The 24,596-nt window shown below is 37.7% G+C and overlaps 1 protein-coding gene and 1 pseudogene across 1 annotated transcript; both read right to left on the bottom strand.

The window, feature by feature from the left end:
* Nucleotides 1-258: 258 nt before the first annotated feature.
* LOC124299347 (uncharacterized) lies at nucleotides 259-9,243 on the bottom strand. Its single transcript, XM_046752524.1, has 15 exons — nucleotides 9,174-9,243; nucleotides 7,924-8,052; nucleotides 7,528-7,778; nucleotides 7,081-7,450; nucleotides 6,673-7,007; nucleotides 6,368-6,601; nucleotides 6,031-6,282; nucleotides 5,304-5,464; nucleotides 3,818-3,901; nucleotides 2,527-2,770; nucleotides 2,083-2,452; nucleotides 1,657-1,991; nucleotides 1,331-1,564; nucleotides 994-1,245; nucleotides 259-919 (listed from the first exon to the last, which is right to left on the bottom strand). The coding sequence occupies exons 3-15, from the start codon at nucleotides 7,712-7,714 to the stop codon at nucleotides 756-758; spliced, it is 3,222 nt and encodes a 1,073-aa protein (XP_046608480.1). The 5' UTR covers nucleotides 7,715-7,778; nucleotides 7,924-8,052; nucleotides 9,174-9,243; the 3' UTR covers nucleotides 259-755.
* Nucleotides 9,244-10,908: 1,665 nt separating this feature from the next.
* On the bottom strand, nucleotides 10,909-23,888 carry LOC124299348 (probable cytochrome P450 6a14; annotated as a pseudogene).
* Between the last annotated feature and the right edge of the window lie 708 nt (nucleotides 23,889-24,596).

Below are 24,596 nucleotides of genomic sequence, written 5' to 3' on the forward strand. Positions count from 1 at the left end.
TTCTAGAATAAAATTTATTATTTCTAAAATTGTCTCTAAACGCATTCAATTTGCACTTACGCATATACTGATATATCTACCAAGAATATGCTCTTTTTGGATAACATCTTTGTCTAATCTCTCACCTTTACTGGAAGACCTTACCTTTTTCACTGAACGATAACACTGGTGTACAGTGGTTTTATTAGCTTTAACATTTGAGTGGTCTTGGGAATATTTCATGTCAACGACCCTAGGAGTAAGAGTAGTTTTTCGAAATTAGCTGTAGTTATTTATTCCATCGACATTCTCATACATGACTCAAAAAAGCAGTATTTAGATGACAAATTCGATCTTTTTTTGAAGATCTAAGACTTATCCAAAAAACACGACGCAGGTCAACAAATTCTTACTTCAGATTCGTGATCAGCGACCCCAAAAACCCCAGAGTTACAAAATTCAAGACAAAATAATAACTTAAAAAATATCTGATTGAAGGGTGAAAAATGATCTTTTCTGTACTCCGCGCATGCTAAGAGTTAAAAGTGGTTTCTTCTGCAAAAACTATCAGGTCAAGTCAAACTCACTCTACTGTCATAAAATCAAGTACCTTGTGTACGGAAAAAACGCATGAAAAACCGCGTGAAACATGCTCTTGTTATATAAAGTTAATAATAATTAGTAACTCCTAGCGATAACATTGACGATATTCAGCCCTTGATCATTTATCTTTAAATTTTGTTTTATCATCGGCAAGAGTAGACTGTGAGATAACATCATCGCAGTTCGATGCGTAGTGTCATTCCACCTGCCGGTGAGACTCCTACATTGCCTCTGTCCAATACCATCGGAACTTTGAAGTCTGGTCCTGGCATGAAACGGTATTTCGAAAGCAAACTAGCGAGGGCAACCTGCGTTTGCACTAATCCAAACCTCATGCCTGCAGTGATAAAAACAAGAAAATAACATCAGTTTTACCTGGGCTCGTGACTGTTTGACACGATTGAAACCTACCGATGCAGTTCCTCGGCCCTTCGCCGAATGGCAGATAAGCGTACGGATGTCTGCCGGCGATGTTTTCCTCGGTGAAACGTTCAGGGTCGAATTTTTCCGGGTCTGGATATATTTCGGGATCGTTGTGGAGTCCGTAAACGGGAATGATTATCGCAGTGCCTTTCTCAACGTGGAGTCCAGTTTCTGGCAGATCGATCTCCGCTGTGCATTCTCGGTTCAGAATCGGGACAGCTGGATACTTCCTCAAAGTTTCTGTGGACAGTGATGGAAAACTGAAGTCAGCGGCCGGTGACAGGGTCGAGAAGACACGGGGATATCGTCACTTCTGGAAACCAACCTGATACGACTTTGTAAAGATAGCGCATCTCCTTTACTCCGTTGTAAGACATTCCCCCGAATTCTCCAAGTACTCGGTTCGCTTCTTCAGCCACTTTGTCCTGGATATCCTGATGTAGCGCCAACTCGTACAGGCAATTGGTGACGGTTGAAGATGACGTCTCGAAGCCAGCTAACCAGAATACGAAAGCCTGCGCGGCTCCTTCAAGTGCAGTGATTTTCTGACTATCAAACTCTGCAATAGTCAGTAAGTATTAATTCAATGAAATACTGCAAATTTTTAACACAAGTAAAACCATGAAATACCGATGAATACTATTGCGTCACCTGATAGTTGAGATAATTTCTTATCGTCATTTTCTATGTAACCCTTATTCATCAACTGAATGATCAAGTCTAGGAAGTCTTTCCGAGCAACTTTGTTAGCTGTTCTGTACTCCACTGTCTCCATAAAGGCACTGAGGAAGAACTTTTCCACATCGGCATCGACACTGCTAATGCTGAACACGTTAAGCAAGGATGGAGCCAGAAGTCCGACAATGTTTATCCATGGTTTTGGCCTGAAAACCTTTCGCCCATAGCTTCGAAACTCTGCATTCGGATTTTCGATGCTGTTACACTGGACTCCAAAAGCCACTGACGCGATTACATCAGTGGAGAATCTGGAACCGTGAAATCAGGGATGACCATCAGTACCAGTCGCAATTGCAATATGCTTTTCATGAATGTAAAGCAAATAAAAAATCGGCCAACCTTGCCACGAGGTCCTTGACCTCGATCAGTTCACGGTTCTTAGCTAGAGGACTGACGAATTCCACCATCTTTTCGGAGCATTCCTGAACCGTGAAGAACATCTGCTTCATCTTGCTCGATGTGAACGTCGGAGAGAACTTGGTCCTCAGGAACTTCCACTTGGCACCGGGGATCGAGAAAAGATGACCAGATAGCGGATCTACCTTCTCATTGCAATACACGCCACGGTCGTGGAAATTTGCGAACTGTTTTGTCAGGATGAAACGTATGACATCAGGATCATTGACCACGAGTGCAGGCTTGTGAAACATGTAAACTCCAACGACCCGACTTTTCCTAAATTCCAAGTATATGTCTCGAAACAGTTCACCTGGAATACAAGAAACACTCTGATGTACCTGTTGAATGCATCACGGTTCAAGATCCGGCCCAAGTTTGCCTTACCAATTGAAGTGCTGACTGAAACCACCGGCCATAAGTTTCCCAAGGGAACAACGGGTTTGGCAAAATCGATGTTCTTCCAACTCCAGTACTTGTAGGCCACATATTTCAGATATATGTAAGCAGCACAAATGAGGGCAAATACTGCCCCTATAAATTCTACCACAAAGTAGTTTGAGAAACCTGCCATGTTTCCTTCATCAGCTGGCACAAAACAAAACAAAGTATCACTGCTTGTCGACGTTATCTAGAATTGAAAAGATAAGATCAAGAAGTTAGTCGTCATCCGCAAAATGAAACTTCTAGTAAATGAACACCTGGACTATTTCGAAACTCTTACGATGAATACATGCAAAAGACAATCCTTTGGACTCGTTTCTTGTGTACTACGAGTTTATCACCGCACTGAATTTGATATTCTATATTTCGGAGTCTTTACGTCGGAATCGTGGTAAGTGATCGAAAAAACCGCCAGATCCACATTTTGGTCTTCTTTTTTGAACTTTCATTTTATGCTGATAGTCAGCCCTATTTAATTTGCAATATTGAATCTAGAATTTCGACTACAGATCCAAAAATAGCCATTCAGAAAACTCGAATAGTCTCATTTTCAAAAATTTCTAGCCATTTTACACAATCCAATTCCGCCATAGTCAATCTGAAATTTTGAAATTTCAAACTTCAATGACTCACCACTTTATTAAAGTCAATCTGAGGTCAATGGCAACAAATATTTACGGCAAATACTGCAATTAATTTAATCAGTTCTTGCAACAAGTAAAAAGATCGAATAAACACCTAATCAAGTTAAAGCAATTATATAAGCTAATGTTCAGTATCCGTAATGAAGCGATAACGCTGATATGCTTGCCGTTCACTTTTATTTGACACGATTTTTCCTTCGCAACTGTGGTAACATAATAACTTTCATGAAAACAATAAGCACTTGATTATCCTCATTACTCATTATTCTTCATGATTTTGTCATTTTTCTACAAATTTGGTCACTGATTTATTTTTTATAGCCAGACCCAAATGCATTGAACAATTTCGGTGCAAAAACCGCAACCAAAATTCCGAGAAAGTTCAGAAGTTGTTTCGTTTTTTTTTTTTTTTGTTTTATTTTTAACTATTCTTATTTTCAAACCATTAGTTTGTGGAAAACATCTGACCGCTAGAAATAATGTTCCGACAACTTTTGACGAACGGTAAACTTTATGCAATCAAAGATAACTAAACTCACGCTTTTTGCAATATTCCTAAACACTTTGTAACTAATCGGAACTGTACTCACCCGAAATGAAGCGAAAATGAACTGAAGAATTCTGGCTGCTGTTACTATTGAACGCCGCCTTATCGAATCTGACTGCGCTCGAGACTATTTCTCTTATCTCTTCACTAATTACTTGATAAGGCACACCGGACATGGAACGTAATATACAACCATTATTATTTAATATTGAAATTGAATGATCAAAGGAGTCTCAAAACATCTACATATTTATCATGAGAACGAGACTTTTGCGTCACTTCTGTGAAGCCTATCAGTCAATCATAGGAATTTTTTTTTCCAGTACTTAGATTTAACGAAAATTATAGAATTCATTATTAACAATGTTCATAAAAATTTCACCGTAACCTTCGATCTACTCGTCTTGTTTATTTCTGACATTTTGTTGACCAAATTATATGCCTGATATGTCCTATCTATCATGATTATAAGATCATCTTATTTCCGATCCAAAACACAGCATTGGATCGAGCTTAGCTCCAAGATAAATCGGCCAGATCCCCTAAATGATAAGCTAACAACACAGAAACAGCGATCAAAAATCTTCAACCATTTTATTCACACCTACGATGGTAAAGACGAATGAAAAATCATTTCTACTATGTAAGAGATACAAATCTGAGCAAATGCGAATAGCGCAAGCTGAGATACGAACAATTTGAAAAAAGATTTCGTCGTTAGAAAGTTTAAAATAATTGAATTCTAACGTTTTTGATCTTGTTCCAATGTTTTCTCTCAGCTTGTGCCAGTGAAATTTGCTAGTATTCATTTTAATTCAATAATACGTACGTCGATCGATTGGTGTTTTATATCATTGATGCAAACAACATGGCTGTAAGAGATTTTGGATCGGTTATTTTCTCTTTCCATAACTTTTAATTCTGGCAAATGCATGCGAGTCAATTACGATGACGGAAGACGTGTGAGCGATATAACATATGCACTGAGAATTCCGACCAGTCACGATGATTTTATGTATACATTGCGTGTCGTTTACATCCATATGTGTGTCTGGCGAGAGTGCTCAGCCAGCATGACGCGCGTAAAGTCGTATCAAATATGTTTACGATTAGTTGATTTCAACTAAATTTTGTTAGACCAACAGATTTACTTCGCCACCCATGACCACACATTTAGTTGATTCAATCAATTTTTTCTATCAGTGTACTTTCTTTTGAGGTTTTTTCTTGGAGGACGTATAATTGATTAGTGTATTAACCATGAAATAAGGTACATTGTTTTATAAATACCATATATGTATACTTCTTTGTCATCTCACATCGGGGAATACGAACCACTTTTTAAAGACCATAAATAATTGCATACAAACTTGTTGAGCAGGACATATAAATTTTCATTTCTTTCAATATTTATTCATCGTTTCATTTTGCTTTGCATAATAGCAAATGCTAACGATCGGAATATAATTATTGTTAAAGAATTTTGCTAATACGTTAATAACTGCAGGTGTTCCGACGACTATCGATTAACGGTGTTGGATTCGAAGGGGCATTCCATCCGTCCACGCTACCCCGACATTGTCTTTATCAGCTGCCATCGGTACTTCGGGATCCAAATCCGACGTGAAACGATATTTTGAAAGTAGGCTGGCCAGTGCGACCTTCGTCTGAACTAACCCGAACCCCATGCCTGTGATAAGAACAAAAACCAGGGAAGTTAATCCGGATATACAGTGTGAGTAGCTGACGGAATGATCTAACACGCATGCGCTAAAATTCAAGAGCAAAAGCACTTGTTTTGTCAGGTTGACCAACCGTCATAAATCCAATGACAGGTCGTCGCGATGTATATAACCTCAAAAATTTTCATAACTGTCGGTCGCAGATGTGTTTTAGACCTTTAGACCTGTGTTTGAAAATCGAATGGGCAGATTGCAAATGTTTTTATTCGTAAAAATTATTTATCGGTTAATGACCGACGTTAAGCACAACTGCCGTGGATAGTTGTCGAAATTTTGAAGGTTACGTACATCGCGGTGACCTGAACTTATGACGATTGGTCAACCTGGCAAAACAATTGCTTTTTCTCTGGAATTTTAGCGCATGCGCGTTAGAGCATTCGACCATTAGTTACTCACTCTGTACACGGGTGAGATAAAAAATACAGCAGTAATTTACTATACTTAATGTGCTGACTTTTCACGCTAGAACCTAACATTTTATTATAATATCTTGATCTAGAGAGAATAATTGTACCTATGCAGTTCCTCGGACCTTCGCCGAATGGCAGATAAGTGTAGGGATGTCTGCTGGCGATGTTCTCCTCGGTGAAACGTTCAGGGTCGAACTTTTCTGGGTTTGGATATATTTCAGGATCGTGGTGGATTCCGTAAACGGGGATGATTATCGCAGTGCCTTTCTCAACGTGGAGTCCAGTTTCTGGCAGATCGATCTCCGCTGTGCATTCTCTATTCAGAATCGTGGCAGCTGGATATTTCCGCAAGGTTTCTTTGGAAAATTGTGAAAAACTGATGCAAGTATTCAATGACGCAGTAACGAAGATACAGAGAAATCGATGTTTTGTCAAACCAACCTGACACGACTTTCTGGAGATAATGCATCTCCTTGATTCCATTGTAAGACATTCCCCCGAATTTAGCCAGCACTCGGTTCGCCTCATCGGCCACTTTTTCCTGGATGTCCTGATGCAGTGCTAACTCGTACAGGCAATTGGTGACGGTTGAAGATGACGTCTCGAAGCCAGCTAACCAGAATGCGAAAGCCTGCGCGGCTCCTTCGAGCAGTGTGATCTTCTGACAATCAAACTCTGCAAGAGTTGGTAAATGTTAGTTTACCGAGATTTTAAAATTCGCTACCACAAGTAATTGACCGCGTCACCTGACGGTTGGGTCCATTTTTTATCGTCACTTTCTATGTAACCCTTGGTCATCAGCTGAATTATTAAGTCCAGAAAGTCTTTTCGAACCACGTTGTTGGCTGCTCTGTATTCTACTGTCTTGATAAACGTACTGACGAAGAATTTTTCCACGTCGGCGTCAATACTGACAATTCTGAGCAGTTTCAGCCAAGAGGGAGCTAAAATCATAATCACGTTCATCAATGGTCTCGGCTTCAAAACCTTTCGACCGTAGCTCCGGAACTCTGCATCCGGATTCTCGATGCTGTTGCACTGAATCCCAAAGGCAATTGATGCGATTGCGTCAGTAAAGAATCTGGAAATCAGGAACGATCGTCAGAACCGTTCGTAAGAATGAAAGAAACAGAGTAAACGAAAAATCAGCCGACCTTGCTACGAGGTCCTTCACGTCGATCACTTCACGATTCGCAGCTTGAGGACCAACGTATTCGACCATTTTTTCAGAGCATTCCTGAACCGTGAAGAACATCTGCTTCATCTTGCTCGAAGTAAACGTCGGAGAGAACTTGGTCCTCAGGTACTTCCACTTTGCACCGGGAATGGTGAACAGATGACCAGACAACGGATCTACTGTTTCATTGCAATACACGCCCCGGTCGTGGAAATTCATGAACTGTTTTGTCAGTACAAAGCGCATGACATCAGGATCATTGACCACGAGTGCCGGCTTGTGAAACATGTAAACCCCAACGACCTGACTTTTCTTAAACTTCGAATATATGTCTCGAAACAGTTCACCTGAAATACAAGCAACACTTCGGAGTTATTCCGGCAAAATGAATCACGAATCAAGATCCAGCCACAGTTTGCCTTACCAATTGAAGTGCTAACCGAAAGCACCGGCCATAAGTTGCCAAAGGGGACAACAGGTTTGACGAAATCAATGTTCTTCCAACTCCAGTACTTGTAGGTCACGTATTTCAGATATATGTAAACAGCACAGATCAGGGTAAAGACTGCCCCAATGAATTGTACCAAAAAGTAGTTTGCGTAAGACGCCATGTTTCCAGAATCTGTTGGCACAAAACGAAACAAGGGTTCCACTGCTTGTCGGTTTTGTCGAGAACTGCAAGATTAATGTCACTGAGTTCGAACTTTAGAAGAGCAGGCTAAAAATTTGCCAATTTTCCCTCATAGTTGTCACCCTCAAAATTAAATTTCTAGTAAAGCTAATACACTTGGAAATCTGGACAATATCGAAACTTTCGCATCTGATTCATGTAAAAAACATCCGCAAAGCTGTTTTGAGGCCCTGCAACATGAAATTCGTGATGAGTGATCCAAGAACCGCCAATAACGTTTTTTTTTCGAATTCCCTTTATCCTGGTAATCAGCAATATCTGTGAGGCATGCATATACATAACACGTATTCCTGATTTATCTGATATTATATATGTAAGGATTATATTATTATTTCCACAAAAGAAATATATGAGTCATTCCACGTCAAATCGCACCTTCTCGAAACGGTCAGCTTTTTAAATTTCACAAACGTTCATAAATATATTTTTTTTTGACAGAAGAAAATTTCATTAATGTTTTTCAAATTTTATCATCAGCATTTTCGGATACAAATAACCTTCAGACAACGTATATCAATTTCACTTGCCTCGTAATCGAACATTTTTTTGTTTGTTTGTTCATTGTTGAAAACATTCGAATGGATTTTTCACCGTAATCTGCACAACGCAAAATTGTGAAGAAAATATCAGCTCGTTCCTCATCCAATTTGTAATGGAACCTGAAACTTTTGTCTTTATCCCAATTTTCGATCCCGCGTAACTCCGATAGTACAAAAACTAAAATTCGAATAAAATTAGATGACTTTTATCGAGGCAAAGGCAACATATTCGCAAGCTTCTGTGAGATTAGGAAACTTTGGATGTTAATTTTACGCCAAAAGCGTGTGAATTGAAATACAATCACTCGTATCTGCTGATATATTTTTCGCAATATATATTTTTTCACGCGAGTATATGTAACAAACCGATAACACTGGCATACTTGCCATCAGCTTTTATTTGACTGAATGTTTGTTTCGCAGCTGTCGAAACATGATAACTTTCGCCAAAAATTCTCGATTATTCTCATTGTTATTAAAATTTTCCACCTAATTATGTAATTCTTCACAAATTTAATAGCTACGTTTAGTTATCAAGATAGATCTGAATTTCTTCAACAACATCAGAATACAATTACGATTGATTCGGAAGAAATATAAATTATAACCTTTGATAAATTCTTTGAAAAATGATCTATTTCTGAACCTGACTTTCTTCTTTCGTTAATTTTATTTCTAATCCAATCGTAACGGCAAAAATTTCAAGTCACTCGGTAAACTCGACAAACTGATATGATATTCCGATAACTTTTGACCCACAGTGAACTTCGTACAATCGATTTTGATCCGACGCGTTTGAAATAATTCTCAAAATCTATAACAAATCGGGACTGTACTCACCCGAAATTCAACGAAATGAACTGGAGAACTGACGCTGCAGCCACTATTTAACACTGTCTTCTCACCGCACCTTAAATCATTCGAGGGTTATTAGTATTTGATAACACACACTACGGACGCAATTTTTCCAGTTCGTTACCGAGCTTCTTGCAACGAAACAATCAGCTTTTAACTTCACGGTCTGTCATTAAGATTTTTTTTTTTTCTCGGCTTAAATTGAAAAATAATTTCAGATTTAATTAATCTAACTGTATTCATCGGAATTTCACTGCAGCCTGGCCTCGTCTGGTTGATTTCAGATATTTTGCTAAGCAGACCGTTGTACGCCTGATATATCCTATCTATCGTAATTACAAGGTTGTCTTATTTGCGACCCGACAAAACAATCAAATATTAAAGTTCACGTCAGGACAAGTCTGTTTTTTGATACTTTAAAACGTATTCAACCGTAAATTGATTGTTCTTTGAAATCTAATTTAGTCAGGGAGACGGAAAACTAATGTGAATTAGAGATAAGCATTGAATTACGGTTCTTCGTTAAACTCGAATTGCGAGTCTTCGTTATTACGAAGAAGAGTCGTTAAACCTTTCTAATTTTAAAACCCGTATATTTTTCTGTTCGCGTTCCATATAATTGGCGCAAATAACATTGCTGTAGGAAATTTTAGGCCGGTTATTTCTATTTTCCTCATTTTCAATTCTAGGCAATTACGAGATTGGAACACATGGGAATAATATAACAGATTAGTCTATCAACTATAAAATATCATGCATTTTTTCACAAGGAACATAATTGGATATTTCTTTTTCATCTCGCAATTCATCAAGAATCGTAGTTTTATGCAGTCTTCATGTAAAATTACGAAGCTTCTCAAGTATCTGTGAAAATTGACAATGTTCAACGTAAATTCACGAAAATATACAACATTCATAAAACGTAATAGTGTTTGTAGAAGATCTGCAATTGAAATCATGGGAAACAGTTTTGCACAGGTTTCGAGAAAATAAGACGGAAAATTTATGAAAAACTACCTTCTTAGTTGAACGGAATAGTTTCTTTCGATTAAACAGACCAAAACTGTGACTATCTACGAGAATCTAATCGTAAGCTTGGAATTCGAAATTTTGAAAAGTACGACTTATTGTACACTCCATTGATTCTGATAAAGACAGTAGGAATATTTTTACGAAATATTGTGATGATCGACAATTTTTTAATTCAATTTAGATCGATAATATTACGAATATGTATGCGAAAGTTTGAAATACCATTTTTGAACCATTGCTACATGTCGTATTTCTTTCAGAAGGAAAACTTATTTCAAGTTTCTAGCAAAATTCTGGTCTAGGTCGAAAAACTGATCTCCTCATTTTCTGATCGTAAGTATGATCTGGATGGATTTAGAGAACCTTTCGTATAATTTCGGACTCACCTTATCTCAATAGGTGAATCGAATGAAAAAACTAACATTTGTTATCCCACTAAATCAAGAACCCTGGAGTAAATAATTCTATGAAAATTTACGGAAATTTCTATGCAAAAGTACGATTATCTACTAAAAACTACGAATTTTTACAAAATCTATATTAATAAAAAACTATGAACCGGCTCAAATTCTACACTTTTGCATAGAATTTCATAACATTATTCTCACTACGACACATATGGGTTACGTGAATAACGCAACGTTAACTGACTATACTTGATTCGTTCACACTTTCCTGCGAATTTTCACGCTGCAGTGAAATTTCAAAAAGCCAAGATTTCCTTACAATTCCTTGCGATGGTATAAATAATTGTACCTATGCAATTCCTCGGCCTTTCGCCAAATGGCAGATAAGCGTACGGATGTCTGCCGGCGATGTTTTCCTCGGTGAAACGTTCAGGGTCGAATTTTTCCGGGTCTGGATATATTTCGGGATCGTTGTGGCGTCCGTAAACGGGAACGATTATCGCAGTGCCTTTCTCAACGTGGAGTCCAGTTTCGGGCAGATCGATCTCCGCTGTGCATTCTCGGTTCAGAATCGGGACAGCTGGATACTTCCTCAAAGTTTCTGTGGACAGTGATGGAAAACTGAAGTCAGCGGCCGGTGACAGGGTCGAGAAGACACGGGGATATCGTCACTTTTGGAAACCAACCTGATACGACTTTGTAAAGATAGCGCATCTCCTTTACTCCGTTGTAAGACATTCCCCCGAATTCTCCAAGTACTCGGTTCGCTTCTTCAGCCACTTTGTCCTGGATATCCTGATGTAGCGCCAACTGGTACAGGCAGTTAGTGACGGTTGAAGATGACGTCTCGAAGCCAGCTAACCAGAATACGAAAGCCTGCGCGGCTCCTTCAAGTGCAGTGATTTTCTGACTATCAAACTCTGCAATAGTCAGTAAGTATTAATTCAATGAAATACTGCAAATTTTTAACACAAGTAAAACCATGAAATACCGATGAATACTATTGCGTCACCTGATAGTTGAGATAATTTCTTATCGTCATTTTCTATGTAACCCTTATTCATCCACTGAATGATCAAGTCTAGGAAGTCTTTCCGAGCAACGTTGTTGGCTGTTCTGTATTTCACTGTTTCGGTGAAGGCATTGATGAAGAATTTTGTCACATCGGCATCTGTACCGGAAATTCCGAGTCCGTTTAGCCAGAAGGGAGCCAACATCAACAGCACGTTTCGTATTGGTTTAGGCCGTAAAAACCTTCGACCATATTCCCTAAACTCTGCATCCGGTTTCTCGATGCTGTTGCACTGAATCCCAAAAGCAGCTGAAGCGATGACGTCGGTGGAGAATCTGAAACAGGAAAATCAGGGCTCGCTAGAAGTACGAGTGGCGATTGCAAGATCATTTTCATGGTTGTAAAATGAACAAAGCGAGTGAGAATTCTTCCAACCTTGCCACGAGATCCTTCACCTCGACAAATTCACGGTTCTTAGCCCGAGGACTGACGAATTCTACCATTTTTACAGAGCATTCCTGTACGGTGAAGAACATCTGCTTCATCTTGCTCGAAGTGAACGTCGGAGAAAACTTGGTCCTCAAGTAATTTCACTTGGCGCCAGGCACAGCGAAAAGATGAGCAGACAACGGATCGATTTTCTCATCACAATAAGTTCCACGATCGTTGAAATTCGCGAACTGCTTTGTGAGTATGAACCGCATCACATCGGGATCGTTGATCACAAGTCCGGGCTTGTGGAACATGTAGACACCAAGGATCGGACTCTTCTTGTGCTTGATGTTATAGATCGGCGAAAAATCCAGCTGCAACGTGACGACGGTATTGCTTAAAGGTAATGGTGACTGATTCGAGCATCACAATCTTCATCGCGACGAAAAACATTACCAATCGAAGTCTTGACTGTCGGTAAGGGCCACAAGTTGCTAATTGGAATAATTGGTTAGACGTAATCAATCTTCTTTCGACTCCAGTAATTAAAGATCGCGTATTTCAGGTAAACGTAAACAGCACAGATGATCGCTATTATTATTCCGTTAAATTCAAACAGTAAGTAATTCGAGTGAATCGCCATGTATCCTGTTTCTGAACTCACGGTGACGAGGGTTCCAGACTTTCTGTAATTCAAGAATTAAGGTTCCAGGATTAAGGTAATGTACAAAAAAGTATCACCAGACAATCGAACAGCTTTCGAATTCGACTTCTACAACCTCTGTTTATTTATAATCTTTTTAATTCGACACATTTTTTAATCCGAAGAACAAAGAAGTGGAGTAACTCCGCCGTTCTTGAATTATATTAGAAACTGATTTTTAGATCAATATTACAAAATTTTTAAAGATTATGAAAAACTGACGGTCCGGACGGGTCACAAAAATTCATTATTTTCTATTCCGAGAGGCTGTTTACCGTTTTATGGTTTAGAATTTCAAGATAATATCATAAATTACAAGACTGAAACTCGTGATCGAATAAAGCGGGCAACGAGGTTAAGATTTCAGTGTAATTTATGTACCGTGAACCCTTTGTTCAGATATGCCAGTTATATATTTCCAAGCGGCGGAATCGCTGGACGAAAGTAATGCGACTGTCAGAATCGGGGAATTAATCTGCTTCAGAGAATTGTCTATAATAATATAAATTATACGAATCAGTTCCAACGTATTTAATATGCGGAAAATTTACTTCAGCGAACATTGGATCGACGAAAATAATCACGAATTTGGTTTTTTATTTCTCAAAATCTATTTGCAATGCGGCACTGCGAACTTTTTCACTTTTGATTTCGAAAGAAAAATAAACAAAAAAAAAAAAAACCATCATTCGATATCAAACAACACGTCAAACTTGTACCAGTAACCAAATTCAACGCGCAGGGAAAAAGTTTTCAAAAAAATCCAGAATCGACCCGGAAACTTTTTACTCACTCAATTAACGACGCGCATACTCGTATATTTCAATTAACTGTTAGGAAAATTGAATTATTCCATAACTTTTCGTAGAGTACGAAATGGTTGCAGATATTGTTGACGTAAATCCCGGATATAAGTGCGAAGTTGTTCATTTATTACGCGTGGAAAGCTTTGTAGTCAGAATTGTTGCTGATATTGAAATTAACTTTGAGGAACCTGTCCGACAATATTTTTTGAAACCTTTCTCCAACTTCACGCTGCGAGTAAACTGCAGAATTTCGATCGCTGCTGCCATTTGTAATAGGCGTGTCCCTTCCTTTTACAATCATGCAGTTCTTATCCGATCTTGTAAACATATGATAACACCCTGACATGCATTCAGTTTTACGAGTCATTCGCTGCTCTCAGTGATGCGTCATGCAGTTTCTAACTTCTATTATGCGTACGATAAGTATAAAATTTTCCGTTTGTCACAATGATTTTGTACTATTTCAGCCCCATAAACGAACATTACGTAATTTTTTCGGATCCATGCATCACAGGTATAGATCCACACACGGGGAAATTAGGTCAGTCTGTCCCACAAACAAATAAACTATCTTGTATGTATTCAAGAAGTTTTCGAACTTGGAAGATTTTTTTAAAAGATTCACCTCTTAGTACATTAAAATTTGAAAGTCATTTTGTTGCAAAAATTCTTGTTAGCTCGACAAGTTAATCAGAGTGATCAAATTTTTAGTGCAGGGGAACCGAGCTTACATACCTTTGTTGACAAAATAAGAAATACATTTCTAGAAAATGAAATTTGCTGAATAAACAGGCGTACCGTTTTACAGTTAATAAATAAAATAAATCCTATTCAGTCGGTTATTCGTAAAATTAATTCGTATCACCTACAAACCTTATTTCATAACTTGATGTTAATTGTTACCACGTCGAAAATTATTTACAGAAACCTTTAAAATTTCGTTCAAATTTATTGAGAAACTGATTTCTGACAGTTTCTCAGTTTTTCAATGAAAATTTCCGAAAATTTCCAACAATTTGTATTCTTTAATTTGTATTCTTTTTCAAGCAGAGAATGATTTTCAGTAGATTAACGAAAGATTCTGACGTATCTTGAAAATTTCTGGGAACAGTTTTCATAATTCTAATTCGATTTGAAAGTTCTTTTACAATCTATCAAAAATCCATCCCAGCTTTTTGCTAACATTGTACTTTCAGGAAATAGACAGAAATATTACAACTCGAGTTATTTCTGACTTGTGACACAAAATGAAGTTTTGAAAGAAATACAAGTCTTCTTTAGAAATGTTTCGATGCTAACCGTCAACTCGACTCGATGAGAGACAACCAGAACGAGAAAAACTCAAAGTTTTTTTTAGATTCCCGACAGAAAGAGAAGTCTGCAAAAAGTCTGGTACTTGTTCCCAAAAATGCGTTCGATTTTCAGCTCGCAACTCGAATTACTCATAAATAATACGAATGAAATCAAAAAAAACTGAATTTCTCAGGTTTTCGAAAGAAAATGATGTTCGAAAAAAGCCAGTTCTTTCCAGAAAATCTGTAGAATTTTTTAAAATCCCTCAGATAAAGTCCGAATGATTCCAAACTCTTTTGAAAGCAGTTCGAAAACAATCTATATAATTCTGTATAATTTTTTTTCATCACTAAAATGTTAACCCAAGAGGCGTGTTTTGTACAGGAATCTCTGGGCTGCCAAAAAAATACAGTCCTACGCTGACGAGCCACCTTAATGAGATAAGTTCAGCACTCCGCGAGTTCTGCAGAACCTTTTCAGAGTCTGAGGAACCTTTTCGAGGCTCCGATCTAACGAGGAAGAAGTCGAGTGCCTGCAATGTACATACTAATAGAGCAGTTCGCCCGAGGGCAAGGCATTGTCATCCGCAGGGTCTCGTCGCACGAAACAAGAGTGCTAGAATAAATGGCCCTGTGTTAACAGCGCCCTTTCATAAAACGCGCGTATTTCCAGCTGGTGCTCAAAGTAACGCGTTACGCACGCCCGCCGGCCGCAGTAAATTTGTTAACAGCGCCACAACGGCAGCGGGTCGAACTTAACATCCCTCTGCCGATCACTGCCGACAAATCACGGAATGATCTTGATAAATACACCGCCTCGGCCTCGGCTTCAACATTCATTTCGTATTCTGTGGCTGCATTCGTGAAATAGATAGAAACGTTAAACGGGGTCGAAAACAGCGGCTGTACACTTGCGGACAATGAATCTGAGACGGCTCATTTTTTACACTAGACCGTCATGTTGGCAACACAGAGAAACCTACCAGAGCGCCATAGTCGGCCGAGCGTGAAACACACTCAATCTCAATGAACTTAACATAACCCATGACCGTCGCATGAGTCAACAAGCCATTATCCCCGCGGTATTCTAAGGTTAGATTCGATGGTCATAGGTTATGTTATGCTTATTGACTATGACGCTGTAGGTTTCTCTGTGTTGCCAACATAACTCTCTAAGTGTAAAAAATTAGCCATCTTAAATTCATTGTCCCCAAGTGTACGAAGGTTGGACACGTATCGTAGCCCAGTCGATAAGTATGCAGAAAAAACAAACATCTGAAATTACAGCTTATCGATACAACTGTTTTTTTTTTTTTTTTTTTTTTTATCGTTGAAGCGGGTTATTGGTAGTATAAAATGGAATGGGAATCTGGAATATTCATCAAATTCTGCGGTAGCCACAGCCGCCATTTTGAATTTATCATTTAAGTCAGCAAATATCCTTTGTAGACAAAAAATTGTTGTGATTAAAGTTGTAGGGAATTGAATTTTCTACAAGTTTAGTTATTGCCATTCTTAATATGTGGTTGAAAATGGACGAGTTATTTAGCAAAAATAAATTTCCTCAAACATTCAAGATGGCAGACGAAGCTACAGAAAAATCTGATCGAAATTATGGATTTAGACTACGAATGACCATACTCCCCAATGATTAGAAAAAAAAAAAAAAAAACAGTGGTATCGATAAATTACAATTTCAAATTAACAATTCCGTCTGGATTATCAGCTGAAGATAAGCGCAAGTCATATGTCACGGAGAAAAAAATCTAAATACTCGATAAAACAGGCAGCGAGGTGAGAAATGTTTCGTTACAATTCAAAAAGGTTTTTTTACCAATTTCCAACGTTGGCAGAACAAATCCTTGAAATTTTTTTTACCGATTATCGTTCGTGCTGCAAATTTCCGAGCGATTTCCCAGCATTCTATGAAACAAATCATTGAACATATTCCGGTAAAATTAGATTGTGGCTATAAAAGTAAGAGAGAAAAAAAGAAAAGTTTGGCGGTTATCATTTGGCAAATTTTCAAAATGTAATAATAAGCTTCTGATAAAAACACACCAGAACAGAAAAGAAGAAAACAAATTTCCCCAAGATCGTCGTTTTTTTTTTCTCTCGACGCCCTCGTTTCGCTCCAATTTTCCCCTAACTTTGAAAGCTTGCGGTCGATCTGAGCTTGCGATGCGAACCGCATGCTGCATCCCTAGTTTGAGATAACGCAGCCGTGCTGACGTCAAAGCGCGTTATCGTCGCAGGAGAGCTGAAGCTGATTGTGAGCTTTTATGGAGGCATTCAGAAAATAAACTATATAGAGGGGGTAAAACTTTCGTTCGGATAAAAGTTGGGGAGAGGAAAAGTTTGCAGCAAGTTCGTTGCGTAACTCATGTCAAAGATGTATCGGACTATCGGTAATTATATGCATAAAATAGGGTGTTGTTTGCATACATGTATGCACCTTGTACTTATGTATATGTGTATCATGTACATAATGTATTTATGTAAGCTGTTGTATCGTCTGATTGAATCTCGCGCAAGCTGCTTACATGCGTCGTTTGACACGAACTCTTAAATTCGCTACAAAATCTAAAATTCAACCTTGTACATAATCTCACTTTATAAACCGAGTGCAATCTTTCCTCGCATATCTGATGAGAAGCTTCCAAGTTTTTTCTTAATATTTTCCAAGAGGTTCCAAGAATTTCAGTCATATTGAAATATTTTACAGTGCAATTGGTAAGATTTCGTAATAATTCGGGTATAAAATGCACAAAAAAATTCAAAAAAATTAACCGTCATCCGAGGAACAAAATAAGGAATGTCGAAACAAAACCATCGAAAATCTAAGTATTGTAGAAGAAATTTCATTACATTCACGTTAAAAGCAAATAACTCCGATGTCGATTTTAGCCTGGAATTTTCCTTAAACTGAAAAATTATATTACATCCTCGAAGATTCCGTAAATTCTGGTTGTTGATAATGAATAGTAGAATTTCAGTTCAAAATTCGTTTTGAAGATTTAATGTTCAGAATATTGTCGCAAAATTTTTACCAAGGTAATCCTATACGAGGCGTAACATCGCTGAAACGCGATTTCTCTTCTTTTTTTTCTTTTATCGCTTTAACGAAGTTTCGAACAAGACTAAAATTTCACGATTCAAGGATTAGTTTGCTCTGCCGGTAAAGGTAGGAGTACAACATGACGTTAAATATTTTCCTGCGTGTTTTCATTCGTTATATTCAACCATTTTCAGGCAAATACTATAAATACTGGTTGCAATAACGTGAAAAATTTGTCTTTTTCGCAAAGCTCTGTACGTCTACTCGCTTTTTCTGTATTTTGAGATATGATTTTCCTCAGGAGACGCGAGCTTGCAGAGAATGGAATTGCAGGTACTGAGGCAAAACAGGTCAGCCGATTTCCTCGTAATCGGAGTGCTGTCGCGGTGTCGTCGTCTATCAGTTAAAGTCCTGAACAGTGGCTGCGCTCCCATGCTCGTCGTTCATCACGGTGTTCAGTTGGCAAATAGCCAGGCACAGGTTGCGAGAAATTCAGCACAAAACAGGGTCTTGTAGAAGATCGCGAGTTTTTGAAAAATCGATATAATACTGGCTGAAGTAGGCTGAAATATCAGGTTCCGGATTCCGTAAAAATAAAAACAAACGAACTCAAAATTTACATTTCGGTGAAGAAATCCATCGACTAATCATGTTTTTTTTTTTTTTTTTTCATTAAGTTTTAAAATGCAAAATTTCCATCAATTCATTCGTTGCGGCATATTTCTAAATCTATAAATAAAACCTTCTTGGCTGATGTTTGGATTCTTAGACTTTATTATCACGCACGCGTTTCAATACGAAAATCGTTTTTTCGAAATCTTTTTACAAGTTTAACATATGATAAAAAATACTTCAGTGATGTAAGTAAGAAGATTTTGAGGTAAGAAAAAATTACTACATTTCTGAAACTTGCTCTGCCGATATTTAAAAAATGTTGCATTATATCTTCATGAAATCTCTGAAAGGATAATTCGAATTGAGTGAAATTAATTATAATGTAATTAGAATTTGTAAGACATTTTGACTGCGTGTTCAAAATTTTTAGCATCTTTTCTATAAGTTTCCTTTATATTTATATATTCACAAGTGTTCCGAACAATAGTTTGCAATTCTGACTTGGATCGTGCGTCACGCATACATATTGGGAAAAAAAAAGAATGACAATCTAAAAAAAATACTTGCATATCGAGCTCGCGTTTGAAGTAGTTGAATGCATTTGTTGAATAGTCTCGACATGGGGGGAAATTAATCGTGGTTTGTTGAGTTCGGGGAAAACGATTCTCGTTCAGAGCACTGCAGCCACTCGATGAAAAAATGAACGTGATTGTCCTCGTAATTAGTGCAGCAATAAACAATACGAGGACTTGAAATGATTTTGCGGTGTGCCAAGACCGAGTAAAAGGTTTGGAATGCTTCCGGCACTCACCCAAGAACTGCATGAACACACTTTGAGTCAAACCTCTTTGTTCTATCAACTGGACGAAAATGGAAAGCGTCGAATTGTATCAGGATAATTTTTCGTTCGATTTGTAACCGGCAGAAAACGAACGAAAAATCATGTTTCATTGCTTTTCGAATTTAGAACGGAACAAAATACAAATCACATTCGTAATCAATTCATACTTTTCTTTTATTCAAAGAATACAATTGACAATTCATTTTATTCCAATTGCAAATTAAAATGCACAGAGTATTTTTTATTTTATTTTGTCCTAATTACAAAATACAAATCTAATATCTATTCTGCTTCGTTCTAATTACAACCGCTTGCTTCGGTTACAAAATACAAATTGCAAACTACAATTGAATTTAACATTTTATTCACATCGATTACAATTGTCATTTTCATTTGTTATAATTTCAATTACAAATCATAGTTGTAATTTGTAATTCATAACTCAATAACTACAATTTTACACATCATTGCGTTGCGGACAATGCACGTTGAAACGAGTAACAGGGAATTTTCCGAAATGAAACTTCCTCGTTTACCAAATTTTTCAGAATTCATCAAAGAATTTCTTGCAGACTCGCGTCGAATTTCGAGCAAAGTTTTCTACTCCCAGGGATATCTGTTTTCGGGTTTATGTACCACGGAGCCATGAATCTGCAGAGGCAATCAAACGCCGCTGCGGATCTGCATAACAACGTTCGTTGCTGCGACAAACGGCCTAACTTATACGGTAAACTACAAGGTGCAGTTCTAGCTGACTGCGGATACCAAACAACCAAAGTATGAAGAACGTCTCCTCGGTTTTTGCATTCATTTGCATTCGGATGCTGTTCACGCCGGAAGATCAGACGAGACTTCGCAAGCGGAAGTTTGACGTTTCGATTTTACAATCGTGCCCGAGATTATTCGACGTATGATCAACTAGAACCACAGGAGTTGACATCGTTTGTTCTCCGACTCATACGCATAGGGGTTTCACCATTTCACCATTTTTGAACTCATTCGTTAATCCCGATCGAAATATTGACGTAATATCCAGATGACGACTTTAATAATTACCGTTGCTTCAAACTTTCTGTGACTCATTCTGAACCGAATATTTTCTCCTTTGAAGTTTTAAATATGCATCGAAATATCGCTAAATCAAATACATGTCAAAGGGATAATGATTTTTCAATAAATTGTACGATTATTTTCATTCCAGACTTCAAGAACGTTGAATTTAGCCAAATCTGAAAGTATTTTATGAAATGAACACAACAAAAACTGGAACAGATCTACCCGTTTATATTTACATCGGATGCATCGAAAAATTTCAAACAAAGCGTACTAACAAAGTTTGCCACGAGTTATAGAATTTTATTAATCGTTGTTACCGAATGAACGAGGCCAAGTAATGTTCACAGAAATTGGATCACTTATATTTATACGGGCAAACCATGAGAAATATCGAACAATAATTTTAGTGGAAAATCTTATCTTTGACAACTTTATTCCTTAACGATTTTTTCGTACGTTCAACTTATGTAACGGTTTGGTGAATATTTTCATCCAAGTATTCTGGCGAGCGTCTTATTTCAACATCAGATACTTTGTCCGCATGTTTTCTGTAAGACTAACATTTCGTTACGAGTTTTTGGGTACTTTACGTAGGAAAGCCTCAAATTCTACGCAATATTTTTGTCCCGAATGTCGAGGAGTAGTTCACCGCTGACATTCGTTGCCTCCTGGTCCAGAGCCAAATCTAGATTATCTAGGATCTTGAATAATTTGCGCGGGCGTTAACCGGCACGAGAACCGAGGCTGCGCCCATCTTTATACTCGACTCAAAGCTGGAACTGTTGGGTAATAGATATACCTATATACCGGGCTAAGCTTACCTTGGTATATACATATATTATGCAAACTTGGGTTAATTATATGTAGATTGGTTCACCCTTATTCGGATGAAATGTGCAAGTAACCACTGGCTCAACTTATACAAGTCGTAGGGATAATGTGTACATTTCTGTGAAGCTCCAAGCTCGCGAAAAAACGTCTCTAAATGTTTTTCAACGAAGATCTAATTATTTACGACCAATTTTCCGAAAGCTCTGACCATCTTCGATTTTATTCGGACTACTTTCACGTTACTCAAATGCTTTTACTCGTTGTGATAAATTACATTTTTTCTTTCGAAATCTTTTTTTACCATTTCGAACACTTCTTACTGATTAACGTCACTTGGTTTTGCGAGTACCTGTTAAGATTTAAAATTTTGGAACGCTTGGTTACGAAATATGTCGCCGATAGAGTTGATCAGCTGATCGTCTCTTCCACGACGAATCTAAAAAAATCCTAACCTATTAGACTTTTGTTTCACGAAGTTATTTCACGGTTTGTAAACTATAGGATAAAAAATGACGCACAAATTGCACGCCGCAGATTTGATTTCGCCTTATTCGGTAAAGGTATAACGATGTTTATCCAAAATCAACGTGCAATAATAACGCAACAAATTATGCATGCGTGGAAAATTACTGTCGATTGTTGTTGGACCGATTTATTCCCGCTTATATTACGTATGTGTAATCATTTCCATTTGTAATTAATTCCACATTGCAATTATACGGTCTGTATTTTATTATTCCCAATACCGTAGCTGTTGGCAGGGTTCTGATTCTACCTGACAATTAACTCCGTCCCACGCGATTTATATTTCCCCTCGAGATTTCGAAAACTCGACGAAAATGAACGCCGCAAACACTTGACCAATGATGTTTCCAGTAATTTCGTCCAATTCGGAATTCTACAGCAGCATTCGAACCGTTTCGTTAACGAGTGAAATTTTCACTCTCATCCAATTCCTTTCTGCCCATTTCCATCGCGGAATAATACACTCCATTTCGTCCGTATATCCACGAAAGTTCCAAAACGACCATATCAATTCGATGAACCGACTATCTAACGACGATTCCCGGACACGGTCGCGATAATTGAAACGTCCAAGGCTCGCTCTTCCTGAAATATCGACGCGTCTGCGTGTCGAGTTGACGCAGGTTCGGACAACTCCAGAATTCACTTTTCCCGTAACACGTTTTCAGATCCCTGGTGGAATTTTATATTTTTTTTATTTTTTTTTTTTTTATTTTTGAAGATGCGACAAAAATCCCTCGAAGTCTGTCTGATATTCTCTTGGGAAATCTGAAAAAACTCTGGGAATAAGGATTTCTCAGAACGAATCACAGGGTCTCAGCGAACGTTTTCTGAAATATTCATACAGCAATAGAGTCGGGGTTTAGAAAGTGAAATTCAAACGTGTAAAATAAAAAGTTGAAGCATTTCTGCTCAATGCTTATACTTCGGAGAATCATGTTTCAAGGAATTTCGATTCCTTTTGTATTTCTATGGTTCTGTTACTTTGAGTATTTTTTCACCCGTGAGAAAATTGTTTTCGAGATGCACTGAACAAAACTGTTTGCATTTCCTTAAATTACGATACATCGAAATTTCTGTTAAAATACAGTCTTCGTCTTCAATGAAATAATGAAGCCAAACCAAATTATTATAGCAATCAATTGGATCTTAAAATGTCGAGATTGAGTCGAATTTTAATTGACGAACCTATTTTCACATCAAAAAAAAAATAAATAAATGAAAAACCGTAAGAAATGTTGCCAAATCGTAATTATTGCTTGTCTAATTTTTATTGATCAGGGCTCATCTTTTTCGGTTGAAATGAGTGTTATATGGGCTATTCCGCGTCAACCGGATCAGTCATCTCTCAGATATTTTTTTAATCTGGCATGTGGATTGTGTAGGGGGAGTTAGATTTTTGTGCCAAAGCGCGAATCTTATAATGCAAAATTCGATTTTTTATTAACAATAACAAATTAGACTCCCATTTTTTTCAAAAATTCATAACTTCGGCAAAAAATTAGATACAAAATTTTGTTTTTTCAAATTACGCGGAAAGCTCCATAGAATTTAAAAAAAAATACGAAATGGTAAAAAAAAGTTGTTATCAATTGTTCATTTAACAATTAACTTTTCAGAGATTTTTAAAACAGTGACTGACACGATCAAAATATTTTTTACAAATTCTGACATGTTCCTTGAACTGTACTACAGCCTGTGAATTAATTCCAGAGGGGTGTTTTTCTTCGTTTTCGAGTAAAAAATCATTAAATGTGTCGATGCGCGTGAAATTGCGGCGCGCCGAGTCTCTACGTTATTTTAAAGTCATTTTCACGATGTAGGTCATGATTGGAGAATCTGAAAAAAATACTGTACCTTCACAAGGCCTGCTCAAAGCGATAAGTGAAGTTTCAAGAATGTGTTGTTCACCGTTTTTTTATTACAGAGATTCAAAATTTGTTATGACGCATTATGATTCACGCATGAATTACGGACACAGGTCAACTGTTGTTCCAGGATATGGAATACGTGCACCTTTGCACGCGTCACCTAAATCCTTCATTATCCAGGTAATCCGGGTCACCACCTCGATTCCGCGAAGGAGTCATTTGGTCATTCTATTCTTCAATCAGCTGAAGACACGTCGCCAAACGGCAAATAATAAAATTCAGGCAAATATATTCGCTAAAGTCAGGTACAATGAATTTCACCTACATTGTGTTAGCCCCATTAGTGAAATTCAACCAATCAGAAGGGTTGTTGGGTGGGTAATAAATTTCGAGCATTTCAAAATGCATAAAATTCAATCGATTACCAGTGTATCGATCAGTGCAATATCTCGTCTCATTCTTCACACAAGTAATTCATTTCTGAAAGCAATGTCTACAATAGATGTGAAACGGTACTTTAATCCTTTCCGAAGGGTTGGCCATAATTTGGTGGGAAATTTGGTAAAGCCAGTGACACCGGCATTACGGAAAAAGTTTCCGGACCTAGGAGAATATGTGTGCATGGATTGTCGAATAAAATTGTACAAATGCAACACAATTACTCCATCTGATAAAAACGAGGTGATTGATATGAATCATAATTATGCGAGTGGTGACGATCTTGATTCACCTCCACCAATTAGTGAACAGAGCAGTGTGGAAATGTTTCTTGAGAATGATATCGGGCAAGAATTGTTGTGTGATATGAAAGAATTGTTTATCAACGCGAATTGTGTCGCGGACAAAATTAAATATCTCACAATGACTCCTCGTAGTTGGTCATCAGAGAATTGGAGTTGCAATTTGATTGTTCGTATAGAATGGCTC

The sequence above is a fragment of the Neodiprion virginianus genome, chromosome 2, assembly GCF_021901495.1.
Source record: "Neodiprion virginianus isolate iyNeoVirg1 chromosome 2, iyNeoVirg1.1, whole genome shotgun sequence".
NCBI classification, from domain to species: domain Eukaryota; kingdom Metazoa; phylum Arthropoda; class Insecta; order Hymenoptera; family Diprionidae; genus Neodiprion; species Neodiprion virginianus.